Source organism: Phoxinus phoxinus (genome assembly GCF_949152265.1).
Source record: "Phoxinus phoxinus genome assembly, chromosome: 21".
Taxonomy (NCBI): domain Eukaryota; kingdom Metazoa; phylum Chordata; class Actinopteri; order Cypriniformes; family Leuciscidae; genus Phoxinus; species Phoxinus phoxinus.
The window spans coordinates 76273-91683 of record NC_136896.1 but is presented as its reverse complement, the minus strand read 5'-3'; the positions used below and the strand labels follow the sequence as shown (position 1 = coordinate 91683).

The window sequence follows — 15411 nt, the reverse complement described above, 5'->3', positions numbered from 1 at the left end:
AACCCAAATCTGCCGATATGAGAGCAGCTCCTTGTGCAGAGGAATTACTGAAGATTACAAAAGCCTCCAGATCTCTTAATCCTAAATGTGCATGTTGATTATTAGCCACTGTTTAGCGACCTGAGCTAACCACTGAACCATCCATGAAGATCTCTCAACCTGGAGTAATGAACTTCAATAAAAGCACCTGCATAATGTAGACATTAGGACTCCTAACTCACACATGTAGAGGAATGAGAGCGTTTACAGAGTCAGATGAGTGCTTATGAATGAAACCAGTGAAGAAGAACGACCCTCTGATGTCAACAGGCTCGTTGAGTTAATTAGCATTTATAAGCATCAGTCCCCTGAAGGGCCCCTAAAGAAACTGTGACAACCATATTAAGCCTCACGTTTATTCAGTGATTAACAAAGAAAGGCCCTTTTGTTATTAGTGGTTCATTCACTGGATTCAAGCTTTGACTAGGAAAATCCTCTTTCTTCACACATGAAGGGTTAGGGTTACACTGACTCATTAGTCAACAGAGACAGTAAGGCATCAACAATGAATGTCCTGAATGAATAGTGGGAATTGTAAGTCATCTCTCACACTTCAGGCTTCGCACTGTATTTCAGTCTTCAATTAATAATTCAGGGAAATTCTGGACAAACATCTCCAAATGTGTTAGACACTGATTCGACATAAACATCATCATGTGTGAACGCTTGTAGACTCTTTTGAATACAACATTACATGGACGACGAACGGACTTTCACTCTTTTTTCTTCTTGTCCGCAGGTTTCTGTCCCGTGAGGAACTGCCAGATTCCCCCGCGGTAGAACTCGTTACCGTACGCGTACATGACGGCGTGGAAGATCGGAGACGTCTTTGCGAGCACCGGGAGAACCTGCAGGATTTACAAGTAGAAGACTGAGATTCTGAACTAATGTGCTGATTAAGAGAAGAGAAGATTCATCCGTGTTTGACTACGGTTCTCTTACCATCCTGAGCTTTGGTGAAACGAGACTGGCGTTCTCGAAGCAGGCGTATGTGCACATCAGAATATACGGACCCCAGCAGAACAACAGCATCTTCAGCGGTAAACCTGTGTTAAACTACAGGACAGAGAAAGAGCTGCTGACATGCACTGTCTGGTCCGATCACAGAAACTATACCCGAAATCTTTCAATGCAAGAACGAGACCTTAAAGCACACAGAACGATGCGCACTAGATGCTGATCTACAACTGAGAAGACTTTAAAACTGTGTAAAGTGAGTTCCTTTAAAACTAGAATTATTGTATTTGTATACTTCCTTTAAAATCTACTTGGAGAGAATGTGCGAGTACCTTAAAGTGGTGCGTCTTTTTGAAATGTGCATAGATGCCATTGTAGGAGGATTGCATGATGAGAAGAGGGAATGCTAAATACAGAACAGTGATGGTCAGCATGTAGCTGATGTAATTCCTGAAGATGACAGCAGAGAAGAGAACAATGTATTACTCTTGCATTATCATTTATGTCGCCGCAGATAAACTAATCAGTAGTCATTTCAGTATTGTTATCAATGTTTTCTCTGTCTGAAGATTAGTAATGTGCCGTCGTTTTCAGGGATGTCGTGCTTTGCCTTGAACTACGGCAAACTGTAGTGAACTCCATCTCACCGATCGCTTCAAAGTACCGCGAGAGCAACTCAAAAGCATTAGGAGCCGTCTACTCTCTGTTCGCTCTCGCGGTACTTTGATGCCATTGTAGTCAGGTGTGCGAGATAGTCAGGTGTGTGAGGTGTTGGAGTCAGGTGTGTGAGGTGTGTGAGGTGTTGGAGTCAGGTGTGCGAGGTGTTGGAGTCAGGTGTGCGAGGTGTTGGAGTCAGGTGTGCGAGGTGGTGTTGGAGTCAGGTGTGCGAGGTGTTGGAGTCAGGTGTGCGAGGTGTTGGAGTCAGGTGTGTGAGGTGTGTGAGGTGTTGGAGTCAGGTGTGCGAGGTGTTGGAGTCAGGTGTGTGAGGTGTTGGAGTCAGGTGTGTGAGGTGTGTGAGGTGTTGGAGTCAGGTGTGCGAGGTGTTGGAGTCAGGTGTGTGAGGTGTGCGAGGTGTTGGAGTCAGGTGTGTGAGGTGTTGGAGTCAGGTGTGTGAGGTGTGCGAGGTGTTGGAGTCAGGTGTGTGAGGTGTTGGAGTCAGGTGTGTGAGGTGTGTGAGGTGTTGGAGTCAGGTGTGCGAGGTGTTGGAGTCAGGTGTGTGAGGTGTGCGAGGTGTTGGAGTCAGGTGTGCGAGGTGGTGTTGGAGTCAGGTGTGCGAGGTGTTGGAGTCAGGTGTGCGAGGTGTTGGAGTCAGGTGTGTGAGGTGTTGGAGTCAGGTGTGTGAGGTGTTGGAGTCAGGTGTGTGAGGTGTTGGAGTCAGGTGTGTGAGGTGTTGGAGTCAGGTGTGTGAGGTGTTGGAGTCAGGTGTGTGAGGTGTGTGAGGTGTTGGAGTCAGGTGTGCGAGGTGTTGGAGTCAGGTGTGTGAGGTGTTGGAGTCAGGTGTGTGAGGTGTGTGAGGTGTTGGAGTCAGGTGTGCGAGGTGTTGGAGTCAGGTGTGCGAGGTGTTGGAGTCAGGTGTGTGAGGTGTTGGAGTCAGGTGTGTGAGGTGTGTGAGGTGTTGGAGTCAGGTGTGCGAGGTGTTGGAGTCAGGTGTGCGAGGTGTTGGAGTCAGGTGTGCGAGGTGTTGGAGTCAGGTGTGTGAGGTGTTGGAGTCAGGTGTGCGAGGTGTTGGAGTAAGGTGTGCGAGGTGTTGGAGTCAGGTGTGTGAGGTGTTGGAGTCAGGTGTGTGAGGTGTGTGAGGTGTTGGAGTCAGGTGTGCGAGGTGTTGGAGTCAGGTGTGCGAGGTGTTGGAGTCAGGTGTGTGAGGTGTGTGAGGTGTTGGAGTCAGGTGTGTGAGGTGTTGGAGTCAGGTGTGTGAGGTGTGTGAGGTGTTGGAGTCAGGTGTGCGAGGTGTTGGAGTCAGGTGTGCGAGGTGTTGGAGTCAGGTGTGCGAGGTGTTGGAGTCAGGTGTGCGAGGTGTTGGAGTCAGGTGTGCGAGGTGTTGGAGTCAGGTGTGCGAGGTGTTGGAGTCAGGTGTGCGAGGTGTTGGAGTCAGGTGTGTGAGGTGTTGGAGTCAGGTGTGCGAGGTGTTGGAGTCAGGTGTGCGAGGTGTTGGAGTCAGGTGTGTGAGGTGTTGGAGTCAGGTGTGCGAGGTGTTGGAGTCAGGTGTGCGAGGTGTTGGAGTCAGGTGTGCGAGGTGTTGGAGTCAGGTGTGCGAGGTGTTGGAGTCAGGTGTGTGAGGTGTTGGAGTCAGGTGTGTGAGGTGTTGGAGTCAGGTGTGCGAGGTGTTGGAGTCAGGTGTGCGAGGTGTTGGAGTCAGGTGTGCGAGGTGTTGGAGTCAGGTGTGCGAGGTGTTGGAGTCAGGTGTGCGAGGTGTTGGAGTCAGGTGTGCGAGGTGTTGGAGTCAGGTGTGCGAGGTGTGTGAGGTGTTGGAGTCAGGTGTGCGAGGTGTTGGAGTCAGGTGTGCAAGGTGTTGGAGTCAGGTGTGCGAGGTGTTGGAGTCAGGTGTGTGAGGTGTGTGAGGTGTTGGAGTCAGGTGTGTGAGGTGTTGGAGTCAGGTGTGTGAGGTGTGTGAGGTGTTGGAGTCAGGTGTGCGAGGTGTGTGAGGTGTTGGAGTCAGGTGTGCGAGGTGTTGGAGTCAGGTGTGCGAGGTGTTGGAGTCAGGTGTGCGAGGTGTTGGAGTCAGGTGTGTGAGGTGTTGGAGTCAGGTGTGTGAGGTGTGTGAGGTGTTGGAGTCAGGTGTGCGAGGTGTTGGAGTCAGGTGTGCGAGGTGTTGGAGTCAGGTGTGCGAGGTGTTGGAGTCAGGTGTGTGAGGTGTTGGAGTCAGGTGTGCGAGGTGTTGGAGTAAGGTGTGCGAGGTGTTGGAGTCAGGTGTGTGAGGTGTTGGAGTCAGGTGTGTGAGGTGTGTGAGGTGTTGGAGTCAGGTGTGCGAGGTGTTGGAGTCAGGTGTGCGAGGTGTTGGAGTCAGGTGTGTGAGGTGTGTGAGGTGTTGGAGTCAGGTGTGTGAGGTGTTGGAGTCAGGTGTGTGAGGTGTGTGAGGTGTTGGAGTCAGGTGTGCGAGGTGTTGGAGTCAGGTGTGCGAGGTGTTGGAGTCAGGTGTGCGAGGTGTTGGAGTCAGGTGTGCGAGGTGTTGGAGTCAGGTGTGCGAGGTGTTGGAGTCAGGTGTGCGAGGTGTTGGAGTCAGGTGTGCGAGGTGTTGGAGTCAGGTGTGTGAGGTGTTGGAGTCAGGTGTGCGAGGTGTTGGAGTCAGGTGTGCGAGGTGTTGGAGTCAGGTGTGTGAGGTGTTGGAGTCAGGTGTGCGAGGTGTTGGAGTCAGGTGTGCGAGGTGTTGGAGTCAGGTGTGCGAGGTGTTGGAGTCAGGTGTGCGAGGTGTTGGAGTCAGGTGTGTGAGGTGTTGGAGTCAGGTGTGTGAGGTGTTGGAGTCAGGTGTGCGAGGTGTTGGAGTCAGGTGTGCGAGGTGTTGGAGTCAGGTGTGCGAGGTGTTGGAGTCAGGTGTGCGAGGTGTTGGAGTCAGGTGTGCGAGGTGTTGGAGTCAGGTGTGCGAGGTGTTGGAGTCAGGTGTGCGAGGTGTGTGAGGTGTTGGAGTCAGGTGTGCGAGGTGTTGGAGTCAGGTGTGCAAGGTGTTGGAGTCAGGTGTGCGAGGTGTTGGAGTCAGGTGTGTGAGGTGTGTGAGGTGTTGGAGTCAGGTGTGTGAGGTGTTGGAGTCAGGTGTGTGAGGTGTGTGAGGTGTTGGAGTCAGGTGTGCGAGGTGTGTGAGGTGTTGGAGTCAGGTGTGCGAGGTGTTGGAGTCAGGTGTGCGAGGTGTTGGAGTCAGGTGTGCGAGGTGTTGGAGTCAGGTGTGCGAGGTGTTGGAGTCAGGTGTGCGAGGTGTTGGAGTCAGGTGTGTGAGGTGTGTGAGGTGTTGGAGTCAGGTGTGTGAGGTGTTGGAGTCAGGTGTGTGAGGTGTGTGAGGTGTTGGAGTCAGGTGTGTGAGGTGTTGGAGTCAGGTGTGCGAGGTGTTGGAGTCAGGTGTGCGAGGTGTGTGAGGTGTTGGAGTCAGGTGTGTGAGGTGTGTGAGGTGTTGGAGTCAGGTGTGTGAGGTGTTGGAGTCAGGTGTGCGAGATGTTAGAGTCAGGTGTGCGAGGTGTTGGAGTCAGGTGTGCGAGGTGTTGGAGTCAGGTGTGCGAGATGTTGGAGTCAGGTGTGCGAGGTGTTGGAGTCAGGTGTGCGAGGTGTTGGAGTCAGGTGTGCGAGGTGTTGGAGTCAGGTGTGCGAGGTGTTGGAGTCAGGTGTGCGAGGTGTTGGAGTCAGGTGTGCGAGGTGTTGGAGTCAGGTGTGCGAGGTGTGTGAGGTGTTGGAGTCAGGTGTGCGAGGTGTTGGAGTCAGGTGTGCGAGGTGTTGGAGTCAGGTGTGCGAGGTGTTGGAGTCAGGTGTGCGAGGTGTTGGAGTCAGGTGTGCGAGGTGTTGGAGTCAGGTGTGCGAGGTGTTGGAGTCAGGTGTGCGAGGTGTTGGAGTCAGGTGTGCGAGGTGTGTGAGGTGTTGGAGTCAGGTGTGCGAGGTGTTGGAGTCAGGTGTGCGAGGTGTTGGAGTCAGGTGTGTGAGGTGTGTGAGGTGTTGGAGTCAGGTGTGTGAGGTGTTGGAGTCAGGTGTGTGAGGTGTGTGAGGTGTTGGAGTCAGGTGTGCGAGGTGTGCGAGGTGTTGGAGTCAGGTGTGCGAGGTGTTGGAGTCAGGTGTGCGAGGTGTTGGAGTCAGGTGTGCGAGGTGTTGGAGTCAGGTGTGCGAGGTGTTGGAGTCAGGTGTGCGAGGTGTTGGAGTCAGGTGTGCGAGGTGTTGGAGTCAGGTGTGCGAGGTGTTGGAGTCAGGTGTGCGAGGTGTTGGAGTCAGGTGTGCGAGGTGTTGGAGTCAGGTGTGTGAGGTGTGCGAGGTGTTGGAGTCAGGTGTGTGAGGTGTGTGAGGTGTTGGAGTCAGGTGTGTGAGGTGTTGGAGTCAGGTGTGTGAGGTGTGTGAGGTGTTGGAGTCAGGTGTGTGAGGTGTTGGAGTCAGGTGTGTGAGGTGTGTGAGGTGTTGGAGTCAGGTGTGTGAGGTGTGCGAGGTGTTGGAGTCAGGTGTGTGAGGTGTTGGAGTCAGGTGTGTGAGGTGTGCGAGGTGTTGGAGTCAGGTGTGTGAGGTGTGTGAGGTGTTGGAGTCAGGTGTGTGAGGTGTGTGAGGTGTTGGAGTCAGGTGTGTGAGGTGTGTGAGGTGTTGGAGTCAGGTGTGTGAGGTGTGCGAGGTGTTGGAGTCAGGTGTGTGAGGTGTGCGAGGTGTTGGAGTCAGGTGTGTGAGGTGTGTGAGGTGTTGGAGTCAGGTGTGCGAGGTGTTGGAGTCAGGTGTGTGAGGTGTTGGAGTCAGGTGTGTGAGGTGTTGGAGTCAGGTGTGTGAGGTGTTGGAGTCAGGTGTGTGAGGTGTTGGAGTCAGGTGTGTGAGGTGTTGGAGTCAGGTGTGTGAGGTGTTGGAGTCAGGTGTGTGAGGTGTTGGAGTCAGGTGTGTGAGGTGTTGGAGTCAGGTGTGTGAGGTGTGCGAGGTGTGCGAGGTGTTGGAGTCAGGTGTGTGAGGTGTTGGAGTCAGGTGTGTGAGGTGTTGGAGTCAGGTGTGTGAGGTGTGCGAGGTGTGCGAGGTGTTGGAGTCAGGTGTGTGAGGTGTTGGAGTCAGGTGTGTGAGGTGTTGGAGTCAGGTGTGTGAGGTGTTGGAGTCAGGTGTGTGAGGTGTGTGAGGTGTTGGAGTCAGGTGTGCGAGGTGTTGGAGTCAGGTGTGTGAGGTGTGTGAGGTGTTGGAGTCAGGTGTGCGAGGTGTTGGAGTCAGGTGTGCGAGGTGTTGGAGTCAGGTGTGCGAGGTGTTGGAGTCAGGTGTGCGAGGTGTGCGAGGTGTTGGAGTCAGGTGTGCGAGGTGTTGGAGTCAGGTGTGCGAGGTGTTGGAGTCAGGTGTGCGAGGTGTTGGAGTCAGGTGTGCGAGGTGTTGGAGTCAGGTGTGCGAGGTGTTGGAGTCAGGTGTGCGAGGTGTTGGAGTCAGGTGTGCGAGGTGTTGGAGTCAGGTGTGCGAGGTGTTGGAGTCAGGTGTGCGAGGTGTTGGAGTCAGGTGTGCGAGGTGTGTGAGGTGTTGGAGTCAGGTGTGCGAGGTGTTGGAGTCAGGTGTGCGAGGTGTTGGAGTCAGGTGTGTGAGGTGTGTGAGGTGTTGGAGTCAGGTGTGTGAGGTGTTGGAGTCAGGTGTGTGAGGTGTGTGAGGTGTTGGAGTCAGGTGTGCGAGGTGTGCGAGGTGTTGGAGTCAGGTGTGCGAGGTGTTGGAGTCAGGTGTGCGAGGTGTTGGAGTCAGGTGTGCGAGGTGTTGGAGTCAGGTGTGCGAGGTGTTGGAGTCAGGTGTGCGAGGTGTTGGAGTCAGGTGTGCGAGGTGTTGGAGTCAGGTGTGCGAGGTGTTGGAGTCAGGTGTGCGAGGTGTTGGAGTCAGGTGTGTGAGGTGTGCGAGGTGTTGGAGTCAGGTGTGTGAGGTGTGTGAGGTGTTGGAGTCAGGTGTGTGAGGTGTTGGAGTCAGGTGTGTGAGGTGTGTGAGGTGTTGGAGTCAGGTGTGTGAGGTGTTGGAGTCAGGTGTGTGAGGTGTGTGAGGTGTTGGAGTCAGGTGTGTGAGGTGTGCGAGGTGTTGGAGTCAGGTGTGTGAGGTGTTGGAGTCAGGTGTGTGAGGTGTGCGAGGTGTTGGAGTCAGGTGTGTGAGGTGTTGGAGTCAGGTGTGTGAGGTGTGTGAGGTGTTGGAGTCAGGTGTGTGAGGTGTGTGAGGTGTTGGAGTCAGGTGTGTGAGGTGTGCGAGGTGTTGGAGTCAGGTGTGTGAGGTGTGTGAGGTGTTGGAGTCAGGTGTGTGAGGTGTGTGAGGTGTTGGAGTCAGGTGTGCGAGGTGTTGGAGTCAGGTGTGTGAGGTGTTGGAGTCAGGTGTGTGAGGTGTTGGAGTCAGGTGTGTGAGGTGTTGGAGTCAGGTGTGTGAGGTGTGTGAGGTGTTGGAGTCAGGTGTGTGAGGTGTTGGAGTCAGGTGTGTGAGGTGTTGGAGTCAGGTGTGTGAGGTGTTGGAGTCAGGTGTGTGAGGTGTTGGAGTCAGGTGTGTGAGGTGTTGGAGTCAGGTGTGTGAGGTGTGCGAGGTGTGCGAGGTGTTGGAGTCAGGTGTGTGAGGTGTGTGAGGTGTTGGAGTCAGGTGTGTGAGGTGTTGGAGTCAGGTGTGTGAGGTGTTGGAGTCAGGTGTGCGAGGTGTTGGAGTCAGGTGTGCGAGGTGTTGGAGTCAGGTGTGCGAGGTGTTGGAGTCAGGTGTGCGAGGTGTTGGAGTCAGGTGTGCGAGGTGTTGGAGTCAGGTGTGCGAGGTGTTGGAGTCAGGTGTGCGAGGTGTTGGAGTCAGGTGTGCGAGGTGGTGTTGGAGTCAGGTGTGCGAGGTGTTGGAGTCAGGTGTGCGAGGTGTTGGAGTCAGGTGTGCGAGGTGTTGGAGTCAGGTGTGCGAGGTGGTGTTGGAGTCAGGTGTGTGAGGTGTTGGAGTCAGGTGTGCGAGGTGTTGGAGTCAGGTGTGCGAGGTGTTGCTCTCGCGGTATTTTGATGTCATTCACCGATCGGTCTGTGCAGCGCCAGTTCAAGTCGAACAAGCCTGGTGTGGGAGATGATACCTGTCTCCGAGTGTGTAGTCCAGTGTGCAGCAGGTTCTCATTGGCTCAAAGTCAAACACTCCCCAGCCAATAGCAGGCAGTGGCAGAGCGGCCCAGAACACGGCCAGGATCCAGATGAGGGCGCTCATGGTTCCAGATGTGCTCCAGAACATCTTCTGCTCTGCAAACACACTCCACTCACTCATCTACCACTAACAGCGGCTCACTGAACCATTACAAACACTGAACGCAAGGCTTAAAGAAATGAGGCATCAAGAACACTGAAGGAGAATTCAGTAACGCTTTTCTGGATGCAAGATATTTGGATTTACTCACTGGTGCAGTACTGATGATATCTGTCCCAAGCAATGGCACCCAGGAAACTGATGGAGGCGAGAATCGACACCATTCCCTGAAACGCGTGAATCTGACAGCCTTCGGACCCAAACGGCCAGTATCTGTCAGAGGTCAGAGGTCAGAAAACACAAATACACAGTCGTTTTTTAACATACATATAATATGAGAGAGAGAGAGAGATATACAGATACAATTTTCAGAAGCAAATTAAACTTTGTAAGCGTTCAGTTCTGAATTGATGCAGTAGTTTTTGTGTTTTTATGTGTATTTGTGTGTCTATGTTATTGTAGCTGCTATCTTGGCCAGGTCACTCTTGTTAATCTCAATTTTTAGTTTTTTAACCTGGTAAAAAAATAAAAAAAAGGTTCAGCTGGTCTTACCTCAGGTAACTGGCGTACGCAGCCACCAGCCCGTTAATATTGAGGCTCAGATCCGCCACGGCCAGGTTAAAGATGAAAAAGTTATTGGGCGTCTGCATCTCTCGCACTCGGAGGAACGCCGTCGCTGAGATCAAGTTCAGGAAGAAGCCGAGAAGGCCTGGAAATATTCAGATATTCAGACTGTACGGAACGGCAATAAACAGAGACACATAATATATAATGCTGTTAGAAGACTTACAGGTCCACACTAACTGAAAAGTACCAATAATAACCATGTCTAGTCAGCTTTATGTCTATAGCGCTTTATATACAATACAGATTGTTTCAGAGCAGCTTTACAGAGATAACGGGGAAATGCTGCATTTGTTGTTCAGCTGAAGTCAGTTCAGTGTTTCGCTCTAAAGATCATCAATTATTGAATAAGTTCATTTCATCTATAAAGCAGTTCTGCAGAAAACAGTGATGTCATCATCCAGCTCAGCTTATGATCAGGTGCCATCACTGTACTGACCATCACTGTACTGACCATCGCTGTACTGACCATCACTGTACTGACCATCGCTGTACTGACCATCGCTGTACTGACCATCGCTGTACTGACCATCACTGTACTGACCATCGCTGTACTGACCAACGCTGTACTGACCGTCACTGTACTGACCATCACTGTACTGACCATCACTGTACTGACCATCACTGTACTGACCATCACTGACCATCACGGACCATCACTGTACTGACCATCGCTGTACTGACCGTCACTGACCATCACTGACCATCACTGACCATCACTGTACTGACCATCGCTGTACTGACCGTCACTGTACTGACCATCACTGTACTGACCATCACTGTACTGACCATCACTGTACTGACCATCACTGACTGACCATCACTGTACTGACCATCACTGTACTGACCATCGCTGTACTGACCAACGCTGTACTGACCGTCACTGTACTGACCATCACTGTACTGACCATCGCTGTACTGACCATCACTGTACTGACCATCACTGACTGACCATCACTGTACTGACCATCACTGTACTGACCATCGCTGTACTGACCAACGCTGTACTGACCGTCACTGTACTGACCATCACTGTACTGACCATCGCTGTACTGACCATCACTGTACTGACCATCGCTGTACTGACCATCACTGTACTGACCATCACTGACCATCACTGTACTGACCATCACTGTACTGACAATCACTGTACTGACCATCACTGACCATCACAAACTGACCATCACTGACCATCACTGACCATCACTGTACTGACCATCACTGTACTGACCATCACTGACCATCACTGACTGACCATCGCTGTACTGACCATCACTGACCATCACTGACCATCACTGTACTGACCATCACTGACCATCGCTGTACTGACCATCACTGACCATCACTGTACTGACCATCACTGTACTGACCATCACTGTACTGACCATCACTGTACTGACCATCACTGACCACTGTATTGACCATCACTGAACTGACCATCACTGAACTGACCATCACTGACCATAACTGACCATCACTGTACTGACCATCACTGACCATCACTGACCATCACTGTACTGACCATCACTGTACTGACCATCGCTGACCATCGCTGTACTGACCATCACTGACCATCACTGTACTGACCATCACTGTACTGACCATCACTGACTGACCATCACTGACCATCACTGTACTGACCATCACTGTACTGACCATCACTGTACTGACCATCACTGACCATCACTGTACTGACCATCGCTGACCATCACTGACCATCACTCTACTGACCATCACTGACCATCACTGACCATCACTGTACTGACCATCACTGACCATCACTGACCATCACTGTACTGACCATCGCTGACCATTGCTGTACTGACCATCGCTGTACTGACCATCACTGACCATCGCTGTACTGACTATCGCTGTACTGACCATCACTGACCATCACTGTAATGACCATCACTGACCATCACTGACCATCACTGTATTGACCATCACTGACCATCACTGACCTGACCATCACTGACCATCGCTGTACTGACCATCACTGACCATCGCTGACCATCACTGACCATCACTGTACTGACCATCACTGACCATCGCTGTACTGACCATCACTGACCATCACTGTACTGACCATCACTGACCATCACTGTACTGACCATCACTGACCATCACTGACCATCTCTGACCATCACTGACCATCACTGACCATCACTGTACTGACCATCGCTGACCATCGCTGTACTGACCATCACTGTACTGACCATCACTGTACTGACCATCACTGTACTGACCATCACTGACTGACCATCACTGACCATTACTGACCATAACTATACTGACCATCACTGACCATCACTGTACTGTCCATCACTGACTGACCATCACTGACCATAACTGTACCGACCATCACTGACCATCACTGACTGACCATCACTGACCATTGCTGTACTGACCATCACTGACCGACCATCACTGACCGATCATCACTGACCATCACTGACCATAACTGACCATCGCTGTACTGACCATCACTGACCATTAATTTTACTGACCATCGCTGACCATCACTGACCATCACTGTACTGACCATCACTGACCATCACTGTACTGACCATCGCTGACCATCACTGACCATCACTGTACTGACCATCACTGTACTGACCATCACTGACCATCACTGACCATCACTGACGATCACTGACCATCGCTGTACTGACCATCACTGACCTGTACTGACCTGTACTGACCATCACTGACCATTGCTGTACTGACCATCACTGACCATCACTGACCATCGCTGTACTGACCATCACTGACCATCGCTGTACTGACCATCACTGACCTGTACTGACCATCACTGACCATCACTGACCATCGCTGTACTGACCATCACTGTCCATCGCTGTACTGACCATCACTGACCATCGCTGTACTGACCATCACTGACCATCAATGACCATCACTGACCATCGCTGTACTGACCATCACTGACTGACCATCACAGACCATCACTGTACTGACCATCACTGACCATCACTGTACTGACCATCACTGACCATCACTGACCATCACTGTACTGACCATCACTGACCATCACTGTACTGACCGTCACTGACCATCACTGACCATCACTGTACTGACCATCACTGACCATCACTGTACTGACCGTCACTGACCATCACTGACCATCACTGTACTGACCATCACTGACCATCACTGACCATCACTGTACTGACCATCACTGTACTGACCATCACTGACCATCACTGACCATCACTGTACTGACCATCACTGTACTGACCATCACTGACCATCACTGTACTGACCATCACTGACCATCACTGTACTGACCATCACTGACCATCACTGTACTGACCATCACTGTACTGACCATCACTGACCATCACTGTACTGACCATCACTGTACTGACCATCACTGACCATCACTGACCATCACTGTACTGAACATCACTGACCATCACTGTACTGACCGTCACTGACCATCACTGACCATCACTGTACTGACCATCACTGACCATCACTGACCATCACTGTACTGAACATCACTGACCATCGCTGTACTGACCATCACTGACCATCAATGACCATCACTGACCATCGCTGTACTGACCATCACTGACTGACCATCACAGACCATCACTGTACTGACCATCACTGACCATCACTGTACTGACCATCACTGACCATCACTGACCATCACTGTACTGACCATCACTGTACTGAACATCACTGTACTGACCATCACTGACCATCACTGACCATCGCTGTACTGACCATCACTGACCATCACTGACCATCACTGTACTGACCATCACTGACCATCACTGTACTGAACATCACTGACCATCACTGACCATCACTGTACTGACCATCACTGACCATCACTGTACTGAACATCACTGTACTGACCATCACTGACCATCACTGACCATCACTGTACTGACCATCACTGACCATCACTGACCATCACTGTACTGACCATCACTGACCATCACTGTACTGACCATCACTGTACTGACCATCACTGACCATCACTGTACTGACCATCACTGACCATCACTCTACTGACCATCACTGTACTGACCATCACTGACCATCACTGACCATCACTGTACTGACCGTCACTGACCATCACTGACCATCACTGTACTGACCATCACTGACCATCACTGTACTGACCATCACTGACCATCGCTGTACTGACCATCACTGACCATCACTGACCATCACTGTACTGACCATCACTGACCATCACTGACCATCGCTGTACTGACCATCACTGACCATCACTGACCATCACTGTACTGACCATCACTGACCATCACTGACCATCGCTGTACTGACCATCACGGACCATCACTGACTGACCATCACTGACCATCACTGACCTTCACTGTACTGACATCACTGTACTGACCATCACTGACCATCACTGTACTGACCATCACTGACCATCGCTGTACTGACCATCACTGACCATCACTGTACTGACCATCGCTGTACTGACCATCACTGACCATCACTGACCTTCACTGTACTGACATCACTGTACTGACCATCACTGACCATCTCTGACCATCACTGACCATCACTGTACTGACCATCACTGACCATCACTGTACTGACCATCACTGACCATCGCTGTACTGACCATCACTGACCATCACTGTACTGACCATCACTGACCATCACTGTACTGACCATCACTGACCATCTCTGACCATCACTGACCATCACTGTACTGACCATCACTGACCATCACTGTACTGACCATCACTGACCATCACTGTACTGACCATCACTGTACTGACCATCACTGACCATCACTGTACTGACCATCACTGACCGTCACTGATTATCACTGACCATCACTGACCATCACTGACCATCACTGTACTGACCATCACTGTACTGACCATCACTGACCATCACTGACCATCACAGTACTGACCAGTTTTTAATTCATAAACTTTCAGAAAAGTTTATTTGCATAGCTTCCTTTTTTTTAAATAAGTTATCAATAGATTTGTTTAAAACTATGCACAGGTTTTGCAAACTCAATAATCAAACACACTAGCAGAGGACTAGGAGTCTGTAGATCAACAGACCAGCTCATAAACCATAAACCATTAATCATAAACCATAAACCATTAATCATAAACAGCCTTCACTAATCAATCAAACACAATGGCAATCCTGAACTGCGTCATTCAGTTATCAGTTATGTTTATCAATACATCGTTGAAGGACTATCCAGCATGGATGAATGGATCCATCGATCGATTGATTGATTGAATGATTGATTGACAGCGTCACTCACCGCCGACCAGCAGCGCGGATCCGAAGGCGAACATGTCAAAATCACTGAAACCCTCCGGTAACGTGTATGAAGCCATTTTCACCAGCTTCTCTCTGCTGTCTTCACTGGGCCAGACTTTATATGTGTGTCTGCTTCCTTGTGAACGCGCCTGTGAGATTTAAAGCCTCTGAAATCCCCACAGGAATGTTTTAATTTTTAATGCCGTAGAAGTTTGTGAAATAAAAGCTGCTGCACTCATTCTCCTCAGTCATGCGTCCGAAGAAGAACAAACAATCACACACACTCATGAACAATCACACACACACATGATTTACACTACATGCTCAAACATCAGATGCCCAATACTGTAGTGCGGAGATATTTGTGTTACACAGTCAGCTTGTCATATATAGGCCTATATGCCATGGTCATCGTTATATTATTATATTTATTTTTATGGTTTAAAGGGGTGTGGGGGAATTAAAATGATCAATAAGTTTTATTTTCACCATAAAGAAAATAAATAGTAGGCTATACAGACATTGTAGCTTCCTAAATGTAGTTCATATTCTGTAGCTTCATCTTCATCCCTCACCCTAACATAATCTAAACCCAACATTAAGCTAAACTACCGTAACCTAAACCTAAACTCCTTTTTGCTAGAGATCAAATAA

At 50.6% G+C, this 15411-nt stretch overlaps 1 protein-coding gene across 1 annotated transcript; it reads right to left on the bottom strand.

Moving 5' to 3' along the window:
• Positions 1-316: 316 nt before the first annotated feature.
• rgrb (retinal G protein coupled receptor b) lies at positions 317-15043 on the bottom strand. The gene is made up of 7 exons (XM_079595938.1): positions 14759-15043; positions 9391-9547; positions 8990-9111; positions 8675-8834; positions 1329-1446; positions 982-1095; positions 317-887 (listed from the first exon to the last, which is right to left on the bottom strand). Exons 1-7 carry the CDS (start codon positions 14832-14834, stop codon positions 753-755), a joined length of 882 nt encoding a protein of 293 aa, XP_079452064.1. The 5' UTR covers positions 14835-15043; the 3' UTR covers positions 317-752.
• Positions 15044-15411: the final 368 nt, after the last annotated feature.